This window comes from Egretta garzetta, unplaced genomic scaffold, assembly GCF_000687185.1.
Source record: "Egretta garzetta isolate BGI_Z169 unplaced genomic scaffold, ASM68718v1 scaffold260, whole genome shotgun sequence".
In the NCBI taxonomy this organism is placed as follows: Eukaryota; Metazoa; Chordata; class Aves; order Pelecaniformes; family Ardeidae; genus Egretta; species Egretta garzetta.
In genome coordinates, this window is record NW_009258662.1 from 1,095,720 (window position 1) to 1,112,232 (window position 16,513).

Sequence of the window (16,513 nt, forward strand, 5' to 3'; positions counted from 1 at the left end):
ACAGGATGCAAGACTGTGACCCTAAGGCCAGTCAGGAAGGATCAAAACAAAACCAAACGGAAATTCCAGTACAAGAAAGCAGCAAGTGGCAAAAGAAGAAACTAAGCAGGAAAAAAAGTAACACAGACAGCGGATCTGTCTGCAGATGATCAGACAGCTGACCAGTGTGTGTCTGATGGGTACTGGCCCAGCACAAGGTACCCCATCTTACCAGCATGTCTGTTGCATTGAGGTAGTGCTTGCTGGCCATGCACTGTTCCAGCTTCTGAGGCACTTGTTTGATGTTCTCTATCTCATCCAGCAAATTCAGGACATGTTTGTGCTCAATCCCTTCAATCCACAGCTTGCGCAACTCATCCCGCTTGCAGTGCAGCAGCATCTTGCATGACAGCAGATTCTCCTTCACCTACAAGCAACATGTCAAAAGATTAATTAAATCGGTCCCTGTAACTGGCACTTCTAGCACAGATCAGCCCTTTCCCACATTTACTTCATTAAGAATTCCAAAAATATCACACGGCTATAACCAAATCCAAGTTCCGTAAAATTTCAGGTTATTCCTTTGGCTGAAGGGAAACATCTAGTACATACAAACCGGAACTGCTTTCACAGTCAAATGTTTTTTCAGAACAAGTTTTGAACCACTAGTGAAAATTTAACTGAGCTATCATAACGTGAACAAACGCAGGATCCTATTAACCATGACCAGCATACAAACCGGAACTGCTTTCACAGTCAAATATTTTTTCAGAACAAGTTTTGAACCACTAGTAAAATTTAACTGAGCTATCATAATGTGAACAAACGCAGGATCCTATTAACCATGACCAAAGACTTATTTGCACATTTTCCAAAAATCAATTCAGTATTTTGGCATACAGTAAGAATCCAATTTTCAGTGAAAGCAAATAAGCCACTACTAATTTTTCTGCTGTAAACATTTTCCATCTGCCTATTAAATCTTTTGGCACGTCTCCTCCTTTCTTCAAGTTTGGTATCCATTTCTTCAAACCTGACTGGGGTGTACAACCATCTTCCTAATACCTCGAGCAATGCCCATTTTTTTTGGTAAGAGATGTTGTTTCATCAGAACAAACAGCAGTTAAAATACAGTTCAATTCAGCATTTCCATTATTTATCATCAGAGAAACACCTCCGTGTTTGCCATTCAGTTTGTTTTCCAGCCCCATGCCATCCTTTTTAACAGGCAAAGTCTCCACTATTCTATGCCCCATTCAGGAAACATCAAGAGTTTTTCTCCGTTCTTTCTGCTCAAACGCACAGCCTGCATTCCCTGCTTTCAGGTTCTTGCAATATCCTCTGGAAAGGTCAGTATAACCTAGCTTTTTCTTGCATAATGCAAATCAATGATACATATTAAAATGTGGAAGCAATTACAACACAGTTTCACACATTGCTTTCACACTACTCTTGTTTTTGTGGTAAGTTACGAATACTTAGGGTCCAACCTTTTCTCAGGCTGAACTCGCACTGAATTACACATGAAGAGAGACTCTCAGAAGTAGGCCCTTCAATTTTTTTTTAAAATAATGAGCCTTCAAAGTGCTCCAGAAATCCCACTTCAGCTGCAAATTCTCCTACCTTGCCATCTAAAGGCAGTGTAAAAAAAATACATGCAACACACATAGATGGACCAAAATACAGATAACCGGTAAATAACAATAGCTACATAAGGCAGCCCCCATCCAGAGTCAGGAGAGACCAAGATATCAATGCAATAACACTGCACTCTGAATGTCCTTCTGAAAAGAATAACATAGAAAAATCCTCAGCCAACAGAAAAGCTGATGTAAGAGTGTCATAACTTGCTGCAAAAGCAGAGGCAAACTAAAATGCATACAGAGTTCACTTCAGACTTAATCCCTGTCCAATACCTTCATTTAAAATGTTTCACTGACCCAGCGCACCATCATCAGTGGACTGCTGTTACTCAGAGCCAAATTAGGTCAGCAAAACAATCATGGGGCTAGAAGGAATCTCACAAGACATTGCTACTCCTGCAAGAAAGAAGAACAACTGGATCTACATTTGGGAGCAGGGGAAGGAATGAACAGCAAGGCTTTAAAAAAGAACCTCCCCTTGGTAGGCCAAATCTTTTCTACTTTATAATTCAGTTTTTGCAGTGGTAACACTTCTAAAGCTAGATTCAAAATGAAGTCTTTCCCAACAGGAATTCATAACAGAATTGACTACAAAAGGTAGATACACAGAGGGAGCTGGAGTACCTACCACTTCCACAATTCCTAATGCAAGTAAACGCCTGTGCGGATCATCTACCCTCCACAAGAGGGGAACACCAAAAGAAAGTCTGACAGTGTAATACAGATTGATGACAAACCAGACCTGGGGCCTCCCATGAGATTAGGTCAAAGATACTTCAATACATATTGACCAAAACTAATAAGAAAACTTAAATATCAAAAGGTCCTTCACCTTTACAGTCATTCTTCTAGGCAGACCAAAAGGTCACACCCCTATATGTTTGTTTTGACCTCTGCAAAGCTTAGCCATACTGTGTGAAAATAGGCCACTGGCTACAGTTTATTTCAAATTTAGTGCAATTGATCTCTGCTTTCAAAGTGCTGAGCTCTGTACATAAATCCTAGAATGAACTCTTACCCTTGGAAGGCATCAGAATGGTCTCATTTTCTTTGAAAATGCTAAACGAATTTTAAAAGCCAGAAGGGTCAGTACATAGCCCCAAAAGGGTAAAAGCCTACCGCTCCTGAAGCGCTGCTGCGAAAGGTTTTAGGCTGAGACCTCCACAGAGCCAGGGGAAAAAAAAAAAACAGAATAAATTTGGTGCCTGGTTTGCAAAGTTTAGGTATAGCAAACTACACAGGAAGTAAAAGATAGGACAGGAGTCCAAAGAACTAATCTATCGCTGCAGGGAGAGAGCAGATGGAACAAGTCCACAACAAAGAATGCCAGAGTTATTTACTGGCACACTACCAAAGTGTGAGCACTCAAGATACAGAAAGATATAGGGGCACAGAGTTCACATACATTCACACAACAGAACTCAGTTTGGAAATAGCACCAAAATTCATATTCTCTGAGTGAAAAGCAAGCTGATGAATCACCCAGACTATTTAGGAGGTGGTCGGAGGCCAACATATCAAAACACGAACAGATTTGACGGAAAGGTGTTAGCTTAGAAGCCCTTAGACTTCAAAAACCTGATAGCAACAAGTCCAGACAATAAATGAACAGGGGGCACTGCAAAGCTTTGCGCTTCGTATCTACCTCTTGTTTTGCTTTTTAATTACTTGTGTTCTCAAACAACAGAGAGAGATCCCATGGAAAACATGTTGCTAGTAAGACATAGGCTGCAAACACTGTATTAGGACTGGATGGTCTGCTCCTAGCCATGCCATAGAGCAATTTGAAAATATGGCCTGGTTCAGAATTAGTGGCTAACAGTGCTTTCTCAATTCAATTTTTAGTTCAGTATGATGACAAGCAGCTGGGAAAAGAGAGAAATAAAAGGTTAAAATGGGAGCTTACAACACTACACTACCAATAAAAGGACAGGACACAAGAAAAAGATAGAGGAGTTGCACAGATTTGTACCCAGAGTACACGCTATGGAGCGGATGGAAACACAGAAACACATGCAAAGCTAGGCTTCACCTGTTTGATCTTATTGCGCGAGTTGGTGATGCGCTCAGTGATGCTCTGGTACGTGCGGATCGCAGTGGTGAGCTCGGTGTAGTGCTGGACAATGAGTTCATCCAAATCGCGGTCACACTTCTCGTAAGCTTCTTCCAGGCGGCCTTTCTCAGTCTCTCGGTCCTCAACATCATCACTGGTAGATAAAGTCCTGAGGACAAAAAGATTACAAAGATAGGGATATTTTGAAATTGAAATTAACTATAAGGACAGGAAGCCTTTGCCTAAAAAATGTACTACCAGTCACTCTTAGTCTATACACTTCACGGAGTGAAGCTTATTTCTGGTAAACGTACATGTCTGATGTTCAGTGGAGAACAATGTACTTCAAGAAAATAAAAACCCATAAATATTGTGGTTTATTACTTCCCCAATTTTCAGATCCTATGGAGCTTTTTTACTACATTACTGGATTTATGAAAAGGGCAAGTCATCTATTAGTTATCATATTTCCAGAGAGTCATTAATATGGGCACAGTATAACATGAAATATATCCTGATTTATTACTCACAAAGAACTATAAAGAAGAAATTCTACTTTAGACTCAGGGACCGGCACAACTATTTCTTAGGAGTGTTGCAGTTACTCCTACTTACCTGCCAAAAGTCCACCAGGGATATCACAAGTACATAGAAAAAAAAAAAATCCATCAAAAGCCTTCCCATGCCTTCCAATAGTCAATCTGCTTTCAAACATACACCAGTACAGCGAAGTGTCACGAGCCTTTATTTCCCCCCCCCATTTATTTTAACCTGAGTAATATCATCTAGTAAGATTTTTAATTTTTTTTTTTTTTTTAAATCAATGAAGTTTGAAATGCCAACAAAACTCGTTGAATATTTAATAAAACTGGCACAGGAGACAAAAGTTTCTTGGCGTTCTCCAAATTTCTGAGATTTACTCAAGAATCAATACGATCTTCTCTTTCTCCCTCTCTCTCTTCACCCTGCTCACCCCCTTTTGGGACCCATCCTGCCACTGGATCCAGAAGCCCGCATCTCAAATGACTCAATCACACTACCAGAAAGACCCAGAAGATAGCAATAGCCAGACAGACACATTCATATATCCTACAGTAGGTAGCACTCAAAAAGCTGGTTTCTGCAAAAAAAGTCATCCTGAATTTTCTTCTTCCTTTATCCTTGGAAGGGCAGCTATGGTCCATAAAGGTTTCTGGTTTAAATCAGCAAAATAGACATTGGAAACTGTATACTTCATGGTGAAAAGGAGAAAACCCATTTGGGATCAGTTATAGGAGTTATCCCAACCAGCAGGGGTGGATTCTGTAGCTCTACCGACAAATTCTGAACCACAAAATTATTGTAATAAAATTATAAATTATTGTTTTCCACCAAAAATTATTATAAGAAAATAAGCAAAAAATAAAGATATTTAAAAAAATAATCACTGCATACAAACTGTTTCGGATCATACGCTTGAACATCATGAAACGATCACAACGTTCAAAGAAATCCGGAGCATCTACTTGCTGAAAGTGCCTTTAAAAATACAACCAGTAGAGCATGAACATGTGGAGACCATTATTTCATTTAGATCACAGAAGTTTAGGCCTCTGAACTGAACTGAGGCAGCATCTTAAGATGGCCTGCGTGCTCACTTAAAGAGTATAAAAATAGTAAGAGACTAGACCAGCCATTGTTTCCAACCCTGAAGACCATGAAAAAATACACCGCCAGAAGATAGAACTTCTTGAGCTTTTTCTGGATTTCTTAGCTATTTGTGTGGAAAACACTGAATAGTTGGAAGGAGACAAAAAACCCATCGCTGAACACTGCTGCTCTCTGCTATCATTACAGCTTTCACTTTGGATTTGTTAAAGCAATGAGGTCCAGTCAAAATAAAACCAGTATCTCCAGCTGTATCTCCTGCTGTCAAGTTAAGAAAGAAAATACCAATTTTTCTTGCAATAACACTCACCTGTCCTCTACGCTAAAAGTTAGAAGGTAAGCGAGAACTGCATGCACATCACTGAAAAATAACAAAGGAGAGAAACCTATGTCCTTATGGTTTATTTAAGAGTATCTTCACCAACACCACGCAGGACACAAGAAGGGTAAGTATTTGATAGATTGTTCTGAGTTCTTCAGTGCCATTAGGAAAGCAGCAGGAACTCAAGCGCAAAAGCTCTTCTCAAATAAATGTAACCAAAGAACTCAAACATACAAGAAATGCTCCCTCTCTCCCAGAAAGTCAACAGAGACATATCCCAAACTTTCAGTTCACTACTCTTTCTTCCCTTCAAAGAAAACCAACAGGCTGTACCACCTACTCAAGGACTCCATTTTTAAAAAGAAGGAAGAAAAAAAAAAAAGAAAAAAAGAAAAAGCCATTTCACAGAGGATCACAATCCCAGAAAGAGCAGCTAAGAAAACTCAAGTGAGCAAGCAAATCTGTACTACCATATGGAACATGGCACGAGAGGAGGACAGGAGCACATGCACACTTGTCCTACTCAACTACCAAGGACAGAGGAATTACAGCTAAAATATATCTTACAACACTCTAAAAGATGACAGTGTACCCAAGTGATATATTTTACTTTACAGAGTTTTAATACTGCTTTTCACTTTCAGATGGCAGTGGCAGAAGACCATAACAGATACCACATGGAAGCGAGGAGAAGAGATCCTCTTGCTTTTGTTATGCACAAGACTACCAGCGTGGGCACCTCACACTCTCCTCCCCGCTCCCAGATACCAAGGGCTGCACATTTTACAGGGGATGCAGGTGCGCCTCTTGCACAAAGAGCATGCAGAGATAAGGACCCTCCTCCCCATTCTGCTGACAGCGTAGCTTCTTTCAATGCATAAAATTTATTTGCAGCAATTCAAGTTCCATTCTTCATGGTAGCTACAGACATAGGAATGCTTTCTAATGTTGTAACACTAATATTCCACTCGCAAACATTCTTAGTTGTGCCTTAAATCAAATTTTCACAGAAGAAGGTATTTTTCTCCATGTGCAGTGTATGCAAAGTACATTAATATAATGAAAAAAGGACCTGGAAAGTAAGTACAGCAGTTTGAAAATAAACCTGGAATGAAGAAATCTGGGTTACAGCCTCTGCTCTACCGCAGGTCTCCGACATCGCACTTACAGCTCCCCCACATTGCAGACTGCATCTTGACACTCGAGCATGAGCTACACACGGCTCGTAGCTCCTACAGACTCCTAATGTAAAGATCTGCATTTCAGTGGAACGGGCCGAGCAGGCAGCTCTGTGTCCTGGTGGCCCAGTTGCTCTTTCTCACCTGGGGAATACATAGCACTGGTTCCTCAAACAAGCAAGCTGTGCTTACCCACACCAAGTCCTACTGAAACGCTCAACGCTGTTAGCGGAGGTCACGTAAACACTTTAAACAAAGCAATGTACAAAGATGTGCTAGAAAACAACGCTAAGCATCCCATTAATGCACGAGCATTAAACATACAGCACTTGTGAGACGCAGTGAAGTTTGGGTTCCTGCTGGAACAGGTGACTAAAAAGCATGTGCAAGAATGTGTTTGGCAATAAATTTTTCTCCATTAAGAGCTCTTGCAGATGAATACGCTTTGTGAAGAACTGCTTCTGTTTGCTAGAAGAATGTTCTTCAGCATGGTTACACTGGACACGAAGGTATATCCTTTTTAGGAACTGACATATTGTTTGAGTTTGAAGCCAAACGATATTGCTTGTCTTGGTAGTTAATGAAAACATTGATTCTCTCTAACCTGCGTTATGGATTGCAGGAGAACGGTGGATTGCTACAGACAGTGTAGAAGCGGAACCAAATGGACCTGTATCACAGACTAGAAAAGTTTTTAGTTTTAATGAAACAAAATGAAGTTTCAGAATTCTTGATTCCTCAAGGCTGTTCAAGCTTTGGCTTGAATCCATCTGCCATGCCAGTAGTTTCTTACAAAAGCTAAAGATCTTTCCCCAAGGCTAAAACTACATCACTGGAATGTCAGAGGACATCACAAGCCTCTTCAAATGCTCCAGCAAGTTCCTGTCCACCTTAGGCCTCCTAACAACTTCCAGTCACATCCGTAGTTTTTAAGCAGACTCAAGTGGTGCTGCCCTGTTGTTTTTGTCCTTGAGTTTAACTTGCCCTCTGTAGGAAAAATATTTTTTTGCTAAAAACACTAGACATTCACACAGCCAAAACAATTGTTTACGAAGCTCAAGAGAGTGGTCTCAACAGGACCTGTATTGTAGAAGCCACAAAACATGTCAAAAGAAGGACAAAGCTAGTAAAGCTGTAAATCAGAAGCTGCTGTGAGATACTACAAGGTTATTCCTACTAAAATGATATAATGACAATGGCTAACTAAAAGGATCAATTTCAGTTGATAGAATACTTGAATGTACTCACACACAACAGGGCAAAACAAATATCGAAAGGAACTAGTTGGAATGTATTCTCCAACATCTCTAACTCAACAACTGCAGACACTAGGGAAATATAGAGGCACTGGACACCAACAAGGCGTTGCAACTGTTGGAGACAAACCACGAAGCTGGAGGGTCCATTAACCTGCCTCAATAGGGCATTTCTTCGGTCTCATCCTCTGGAGGCCTCCAGAAATTTAGACCACCTAAAGCTGAGTAATGTTTTGGAGGTGCTGGAGGCAACGTCACCCAACTCCCATGCATGTACACACAAACACACATGCAGTAAGTGCCAACACGGGGCCTTCCCTTCACCTTACCAGGATATTTCAGCATCCAAACCTGCAAGAAGACAAGACAACCACGATCCATTCTTGCACAGTTCCAGGTGAAACCACTGTGCTGTCAGGCAGCAGGACGGGGGAGAAGGAAAGAGTTACAGAGTTTGGCGAAACACTGCTTTGTACATCGCGGGGATGCCCTCACCGAGGATAAGACCGTTATTAACACACCATTACATATTTTTCCAGCCTATGATCCTAACCTGCAAGTCTTGAACTCAATGGAAGTTTCACGCTCAGTCAACTGCCACGTTCCAAGATTTCCAGCTGGCTCTAGTGGATGCACCAACTGGGAAATCTTCCCAGAATTAACACCTGTATTGGGAACCTCTTGTTTTCTTTAATTACCTGTTTTGGGAAAATATTGTAGAAACAAGCATCACTAAAAATATCATACTCATCATTTCGACCAGAAAAATGTACCTATATTTACAGCCCTTTAGTCTGTTCTAGTTTAAAACATTAAAGGGACCACTTACTAAGCCAAAAGAGATAAATAATTCTACACAACAACAAGGAATTTAAGCCTACCAGGTTTTTTCCCCCCCTCTACCCATGTGAGTTTGCCTTAAATACCTAGAGATTATTTCTTTATGGGTAGGATAAAAGTTTCAATCACAACCCAAGATCCAAATGGAGAAAAGTGACATCAGAGACTGCTTTTTCATTTATTTTACTGAAAGACCAGCAAGTTTCAGAAGTGTAAGGTTTTGGGTTTAGGACTTGGTTATTTCCAGTTATTACGGGAGTCTGAATTAATGGCTGGAGAACAAAAGAAGTGCATGTGTGATCCATCCCATGGTCATGCACTGAAGAACCATCAAACAGCACTTAGAGAAAAGCAAACCCATTCTATAATGGATGCAAATCACAATATAGAAATAAATAAGAGGAAGCGAAGCTGGTTTAAGCCAAAACGTCAGAAACAAGTGTGCTATAAAACTGAGAATGCCTCTTCCAATTTTTTTTTTTAAATTACATTAAGCCTTTTCTCAGATAATAATTTACATTTTTGTCCACCATGGCTGTAACATAAATCGTTGTAACATATTCAAAAGCAGTATGAGTGCATACAACTCCTTACAGGCACCAGTAAGACCCGCTGCTCATGTTCTTCTCACGTCACTGTATCAAGCAGATGGGCCTGCACTTCACCTATTAAACCAAAACTAACTCACCACGTTCTCCCTACTCCGGTACTTCATTACCATGTATTTTACTCCTTCAAAAACACAACATTAAATCCTTGAAGTCTAGCAGCATCTGTAACTACAAAAAGGAGCAATGTCACTTTGAATTTGAAACATTACCTTGTACACCTGAATTTCCTACCTAAGCCCCTTGGTACAGGAGCCATTTCTTTTTCTTGCTCTGCACCAAAAAAAGAAAAAAAAAAAGCAAAGCAAGGAATACTTAATATTCTTGAGATTATAAATGTTCCTGCTAACACTGCAGAAAAGTAAGCCAAGGGCATCTTTGCTTGTTTCAGTTCTATTAAAATGTGTGGGAAGGAAGAAGAAAAGTCAACACACTGTTTGCCAAATAGAACGGATCAAAATTGTTTGAGAAAAGAACTTTGCAGAAAGAACTTTGAAGGGGGAATTACAAAACAGGACAGGATTATGAAACAATGATAAATATACATTAGTTTTTTAGAACTCCCTGAAAACCAAAAGCATTCGAAACATATGATCAACAGACGAAACATCAATTTAGAAACCGGGTACGTGCAGGTTATGAACTCAGCAGGGATCTCCAGTAGGGTTCCCTGATCAGTTCACTTGTTTTTTCATTTTCATTTCTCTAAATGAGAATCCGCCTCCCCTGTAAGATACCTGTAATTTGTACTTGGCAGCTGGATGGCTGCATATGCCTGTCTCATTAGCAACAGCTCAATAGGATTAGAATAATTCCAACTGGATGTTAGTCTGTTAAGAGACATTTTTATGCTACAGTAAAACAGAAATTCATTGAGCCAAATCTCATTGACTTTTGATTTTACATAGTTAAAAATACAGATTACACAAATGCAAAATGCTTAATTCACTGGAGTCACTTCCACATATGGAAGACGGGATAGAGGAGAAGACGATCAGACGCAATCCTGAAATATTTTTATTATGGGATATACAGCATATTTCATACAAGAAAAAAAAATGAACCTTGCTATTTTCCCTGAGGTCAGTGAATTTACGCTGGAATTAGATTAATAAAGTCCATGGGGACTATTCATTTTGGTGGAATTTGATCTGTAGAGCACAAGTATTTTTCATCTCTGCTTTCCAGTGCCCAACTCAAATAACTAGCACAGGGAGTGGGTGGGAAGACTTTTACAGGAGTCCTGAAGCACTGTCATTCTGCAAGACACCTAAAGCCTTCAACTGCTTTTGCTACAAGAGTTCACATCAAAGACAAGAATATCTAGTTTCCAAAGATAAATACATTAAAGAAATGTATTCACGTTCATCAAATATAACTGCTGTCTTTACCATTTTTAGGATCCAATTTTCTTGGATGACAGGAAGGCCCCCTTGCTTTCTAGCCAACCTCAGACGAGTCTGGGAGGCTAGGGGTGGCTAGACCAACCTCTCATTTCAGGTTCGATCCCTTTGAGCAAGATTAAGACACAAACGAGCTCAGATGTCATAAATTCACTCGTTTCTTTGGGGGGAAGAGAGAAAGCAGTGACAGGAAAGGAAGGAAAAAAAGATAGGGAATTAAGCAAGAGGTCCAGATGGAAGAGCACAGACAGTCACCACCACAGATCCGTGGTGTCCTGAGGGTCTGTGCTTCTTGAGGTCTTCGGTGGTCTCCTGTGGGGTCAGTGGTCGCCAGAGTCTTCAGTGATCACCCATGGAGTCGGTGGTCCCCCAGGGTCTTCAGTGGTTGCCTGAGGAGTTGGTGGTTCCCCCCCCCAAGGTCTGAGATGGCGGCCTTTTATAGGCTGCTTGCCTAAAGCACACGCTTGTGCATACCCTTTTGGTTTTGTTGTTGTTGGGCAGGGATCAAACTGCAGGCCTTGGTGGGCAGGTGCCCCCATCCGGGGGCAAAGAAAGCAGAAGAATGGTCTGCTGCTTCAGGAAGCCTGCAAGCCACCTTATCTGATCTTCTCAGATAAGCACACAAAGGAGCAAGCTTTGAGACAATCAGCTGGCTATTCAGTCTCTCACAATCATTTCTGCCAGAGGCTGTACCTTTCTAGAAAACTGAAGGAACTCCACAGCTCCAGAAGAGTCCTCCTTCCTCAGCACCACAGATGAAGGAACAAAGTGGCTCGGAGACGCTGGCACAACTAGGACCCAAAAGTACGTTTGAATCCACCCTCACCTCGTGCTTTACAGCAGTTCAACAGCCTGTAGCCATGAAAAGCTAAAGAGTAATTCAAAACACTGGGAGGCAAGACTTCTGACTTACGGATGCTTACCTATAAATGCTCAACATGGTATATGGAAGCAGTCGGAAAACCCACTTGAGGCGTTAAATTTTTTTTCTCTCCACAGACCTCAGAGTCTCAGCATTTTCCTCTGAGCCGCAAAATGAAATGTTTCTCTCGCTAAAACCCGAAAGAGCTTTGAGAAAGTCACACAATGTCTCACTTTTAGAACGCAGAAAATGTTACAGACTATAGCTACTATTTACCATAGTAAATACATAGAATGTTTTGAAAATGCAACATATTAAACAGGGATAAAAGAAACTTTTCTCTTAGAACCAATGTCATTAATTTGGTCCCAGCAACAACTAACACCAGCAGACTCCATACTCCATATAACAAGTTATTCTCACACTACGGACGTAGCGTTGGCTATTTCTTTGCGTTTTGACAAATCAATGTTTCTCATAGACCTATCCAAGATCTTCAGGTGCCCGGACTGCAGAACTACTAACACAATCTCATCTCCTCTGTAAACTTACTCCGATGGTGTGACGTATTCATTTGGGGAAGAAGGAGGAGGGGAAAAAAAAAAAAAAAAAAAAAAAGGCGAACTCTCCAGCATTCAAACAACACAAGAAAAACAACAGGCAGATGATGTAAAAGGACAGAAAACAAGCCATAATTTCCTCACAAGCTAATAAGCTTCTTTCATTGTTGTGAACTGAAAGAACACGATGTTTACTCAGCTATTCAACAGCAGAAGAAAACAAACGCCATTGTACTACGCATCACGCGGCACAACAGATAACTACGGGAGTACAAAAATGCTACCCAGAGATCATCTGCTGCAAAACTCAAGCAATTCACCTCCCTTCCTAACATGCTATTTTTAAGCTGCAAATGCACTTCAGCCCCCAAACAGGATTTAACATCGTAGCTCCCAGCACCACAGAAGGCACACCACACACAGATTAATCTTTATACTGTGTAGCACCCATGCTCCCACAAATGGGCACAGCTTATCCGCACCAACAAACTACTACAAAATAAGCTTTGATGTGAATGAAATGCACAACAGACTTTTTTGCCCAGGTCCCGCATTAACCAGCTTAGCACAAACTGAGAATAGCTACAAGGGGAGTTACTATGAAATGCTTTTTATGGGGTAACCTGTGACACTCCGTAGGAAAAACCTTTGCAAAGCCAGCAACAGGCATCACTGCAGGTACTTTAAGCAGCCGCAGCGCCAAAGAGCTCAGCCTTGGTGGTAGGTGCTGTAGGTGAACTACAAAGCTTCAAGGGGACTGAGGATTTCGTTCATGTGCAGAGACGTGTACAGCGAATGTGGAAAAATTCGGGTTCCTAAAGAAACCTGCTGATCATCCTCTCAAAGGGATGCATGAGTGAATGAGTCTCCTCCATCTGCATTTTCAAATTTATTTTCCTGCTTGACAGTGAAGATTTAGTTTTAGCATACGCTGTCCTACCAGCGTACCTCAGTCTGAAGCATCAGAGAAGCAATTCAGCTTTATTTCCCCCTCTCTTTTATTCTACAAGGGCCAGTAACAAAAACAGGTCAGTCAGAGGCAAATCCATGAATTTCTCTGCTCCAAATGCCCACAGTCTAACCCCATTTTGTTTTGAAATATGCCAAATGCCCTTACAGCACACACAAGCTCTCAGTCTTCTGATCCTGATTTCAGGGTGTGATCCACAGGACTCCTGCTTCATCTGGGACCCTGTCACTGCATTTCCTTCACTAGACTGTTTTTTCTACCAAATCCTATATTTAGTTGGCTCCCTAACCCCATATTTTGCATCATGGCCAAATCAAGTTAACATTAAACTTTAAGACTCTCCATTTACAGGTGCCAACCCCAACAGCTCCACCAGGAATCAGATTTGAGACTCAACAAGATTTTCTGTTTACACAGACAAGTCTTGTATTTCCCCACACAGCCTGTATTATCAAGGGCTTTAGTCTCTTTTCCAGGGCTGATGAGTAATTTCTTTTGCCAGCCCACTGTCAGCTTCCTACCTGCCCAATAAAATGCCAAGAGAATTAGATTAAGTGTCAATTTTAAGAGAAAACTGTTAATGTTAATGACTAATAAATGTTTCATTTCTGCAAATTTGCTTTTTCTGATGCCTCCAGCTAGGTTGGGTGGATAACTGCCTGCCTGTTTTACCTACCCTAAGGCCAGCCCTGTTAAGTATGATTACTGCTAAACTATGGATAGTAAACGGAGTCTTAATTATCAATTTCTTGACTAGAGAATTGGTTTCACAGGAAGAACACTGCAGTAGCAGTATGTGGGCATTATGCTGCTGTGGATTTTTTTATTAAACAAAAGTGAAAGAATAGATGCTGCATGCAAAATGCAAATATGCTTTTTAGAAAATTAATGCTAAGTTAGCAGCTGCAACACACTAGACAATTCTCGCAGGAGAGGAGTGTTGAAGTCCCCGCTGCTTTTGACCGATGCTGTAGGTGTTCAGCGTCTACGTATCCCTGTAGAGCCCCTCTTCCCCTGCTCCTTGATATCAGAGCAGAAATATATGCAAATATTTGTGGTTAAAGGAATTAAAAAAAAAAAAAAAAATAGAGTATTACATGATGTGCAGGTGCAGCTTGGAATTCCATGCAGAATCTTCTGGATCAGGTTTCTTTAAGCATGCAATTCACTTGCCTTCACTCAGTGTTGCTTATTCAAATGAAAACATTCATTAAAGACAGTGGGAAACAGCAACAAAAAAAAAAAAAAAAAAAAAAAAGGCAAGCCAAATTTCAGTATTTCTCACCTGATCAGGAAAATGAACATTTTAGTGAAGTGTAATTGAACGGAGTGCTGAATCACTGGGGGGAATCAAACAAAAGCTCCAATTTTAACAGCAATCCCCAATAAACTTTCCGCCACCTGTTTCTACGGTGCTCTGCACCATACCCTGTGCCTTGTTAAGCCTCCCGGTTCCTAGCTATGATAACACAGACAGCTTGTGGCATCAACTGCACGCAACGCAGCTTGGCTTAAAGCTTGTCTTGGTGAAAGCTGAGGCTGCGTTTAGATGTGTGGCCAATTTACAGGACTCACTTATGTTGTAACCTTTTTCTCCAATAAAAACAAGGCTAGAAATCTGTTCAACAGAAGAAGCGTCTTAAGCACACACTGCAGCCTTGGGCAAAATCCAAAGTTTAACAGATACACTACGATCCATCCCTTCCGAAGAAATCAGGCGAGGTTTTCAATGTTTTATAGTTCGGATAACGGTTAAACAATAATTCTTACTGCCCACCTTTGAAATCTGCAGATAAAGAGTGCTGGGGAGGCACTACATATCAATATTACAAAAACTCTCCTGAATATGTTTCACAACTTACCATATATACTTGCATCACTCTGGACAATAAAATTAATAGTATGGCACTAAGATTATCAAAATTACCCTTCAGGAAGGAAAATTAGAAGAGGGAGGGCTCTTTATTTATTTATTCTCCATTTTACAGCATACCAAGGACCTAAAACACCAACCAGAATCAAACAAGCCTCTGTAAGGTACGGGGCGGGGGGGAATCAAAGCACAGCCTTGCCCAACACAGACAATTTTTGACCAACAAAGGATTTGTGGAGTTAAACGAAGAAAGCAGTGGCTAGAAGCAACAATTAATCATTTAAGCAGAGCACTGTGGATGTCTAGAAAGACCAATCTCCTCTCTGTGGGAAACAGCTGCAATGTGCCAAGGAGACTTCAGTATTAAAAAGGGGGGAAAAAAAAAAAAAAAGCAGAGTAAAAAGAAACCCATTAGAATCGTTACTTTTCATAAGGCACCTCTTGCTGGTGACCGTGGCCACACACCAATTACAGTATTTGCTTTCTCATTTCAGTTTAAACTGTTGTGATCATTACCAGACATTTACAGTGCACTAACACCCGAAGGCCAGCCACACAGCCGCCCCATCGAGGACGCCGCTCAGACGCAGACCGACAGCGCAAGCTCTTTGCGGCAGGAAATCTAATAGACAAGAAACAACAACAGGTGACTGAAAGATAAGAGGTCAGGATGCGAGGGACAGGGAACAAAAAAAACTGAGATGAGAGTGAGCATCAGTCCGCATCTCAGCTGTCCAGCAGAAGCAACCGTAACCAGGCGGTTACGCGGACACTGTCAGGTTGTAAATTATCACAGGAATCGCAGCGGTGTGTCTGAAGTGCAAGTTGTTGGGAGGATCGAGCGTTGACTTCACAGACAGCATGGAAGGTGCATGTAAGTGCTCTAGAAGAAGAAATACTGTATGACAAAATGCACTTGTTTGTTAGTACCTTTTTCTCCCCAAAAAGCCGTAGAGGGAAACAGAACATTAGGCAATGGGGTCTGATCCTGGTAATTTCAAGGAATGGAGCTTGTAGTGAAAATATCAAGCAACACCTAAGATCAAATATGCATTTTGAAAATGTTTACTGGAGGCACATTACTAATATCTAAGCCTCTGAGTTAATCATAAAAAATGCATAAGTGAGGAAACGATAATCACAGAATCATAGAATCACTTTGGTTGGAAAAGACCTTTGAGATCATCGAGGCCAACCTTTAACCTAACCCTGCCATCCCACCACTAAACCCTGGCCCTAAGCACCTCATCCATCCTTCTTTTAAATACCTCCAGGGATGGGGACTCGACCACCTCCCTGGGCAGCCCATTCCAGAGCCT

At 41.1% G+C, this 16,513-nt stretch overlaps 1 protein-coding gene across 4 annotated transcripts in view; it reads right to left on the reverse strand.

Moving 5' to 3' along the window:
- The window catches only part of EXOC4 (exocyst complex component 4), a 456,935-nt gene that overhangs the window by 430,568 nt on the left and 9,854 nt on the right, over positions 1–16,513 (reverse strand). For all 4 annotated transcript variants that reach the window (XM_035903884.1, XM_035903885.1, XM_035903887.1 and 1 more), the window contains exons 3-4: positions 3,655–3,844; positions 212–406 (exon numbers count right to left, since the gene is read on the reverse strand). In XM_035903884.1, coding sequence (XP_035759777.1) covers positions 212–406; positions 3,655–3,844 — 385 coding nt within the window. The remainder of the gene's footprint in view (positions 1–211; positions 407–3,654; positions 3,845–16,513) is intronic.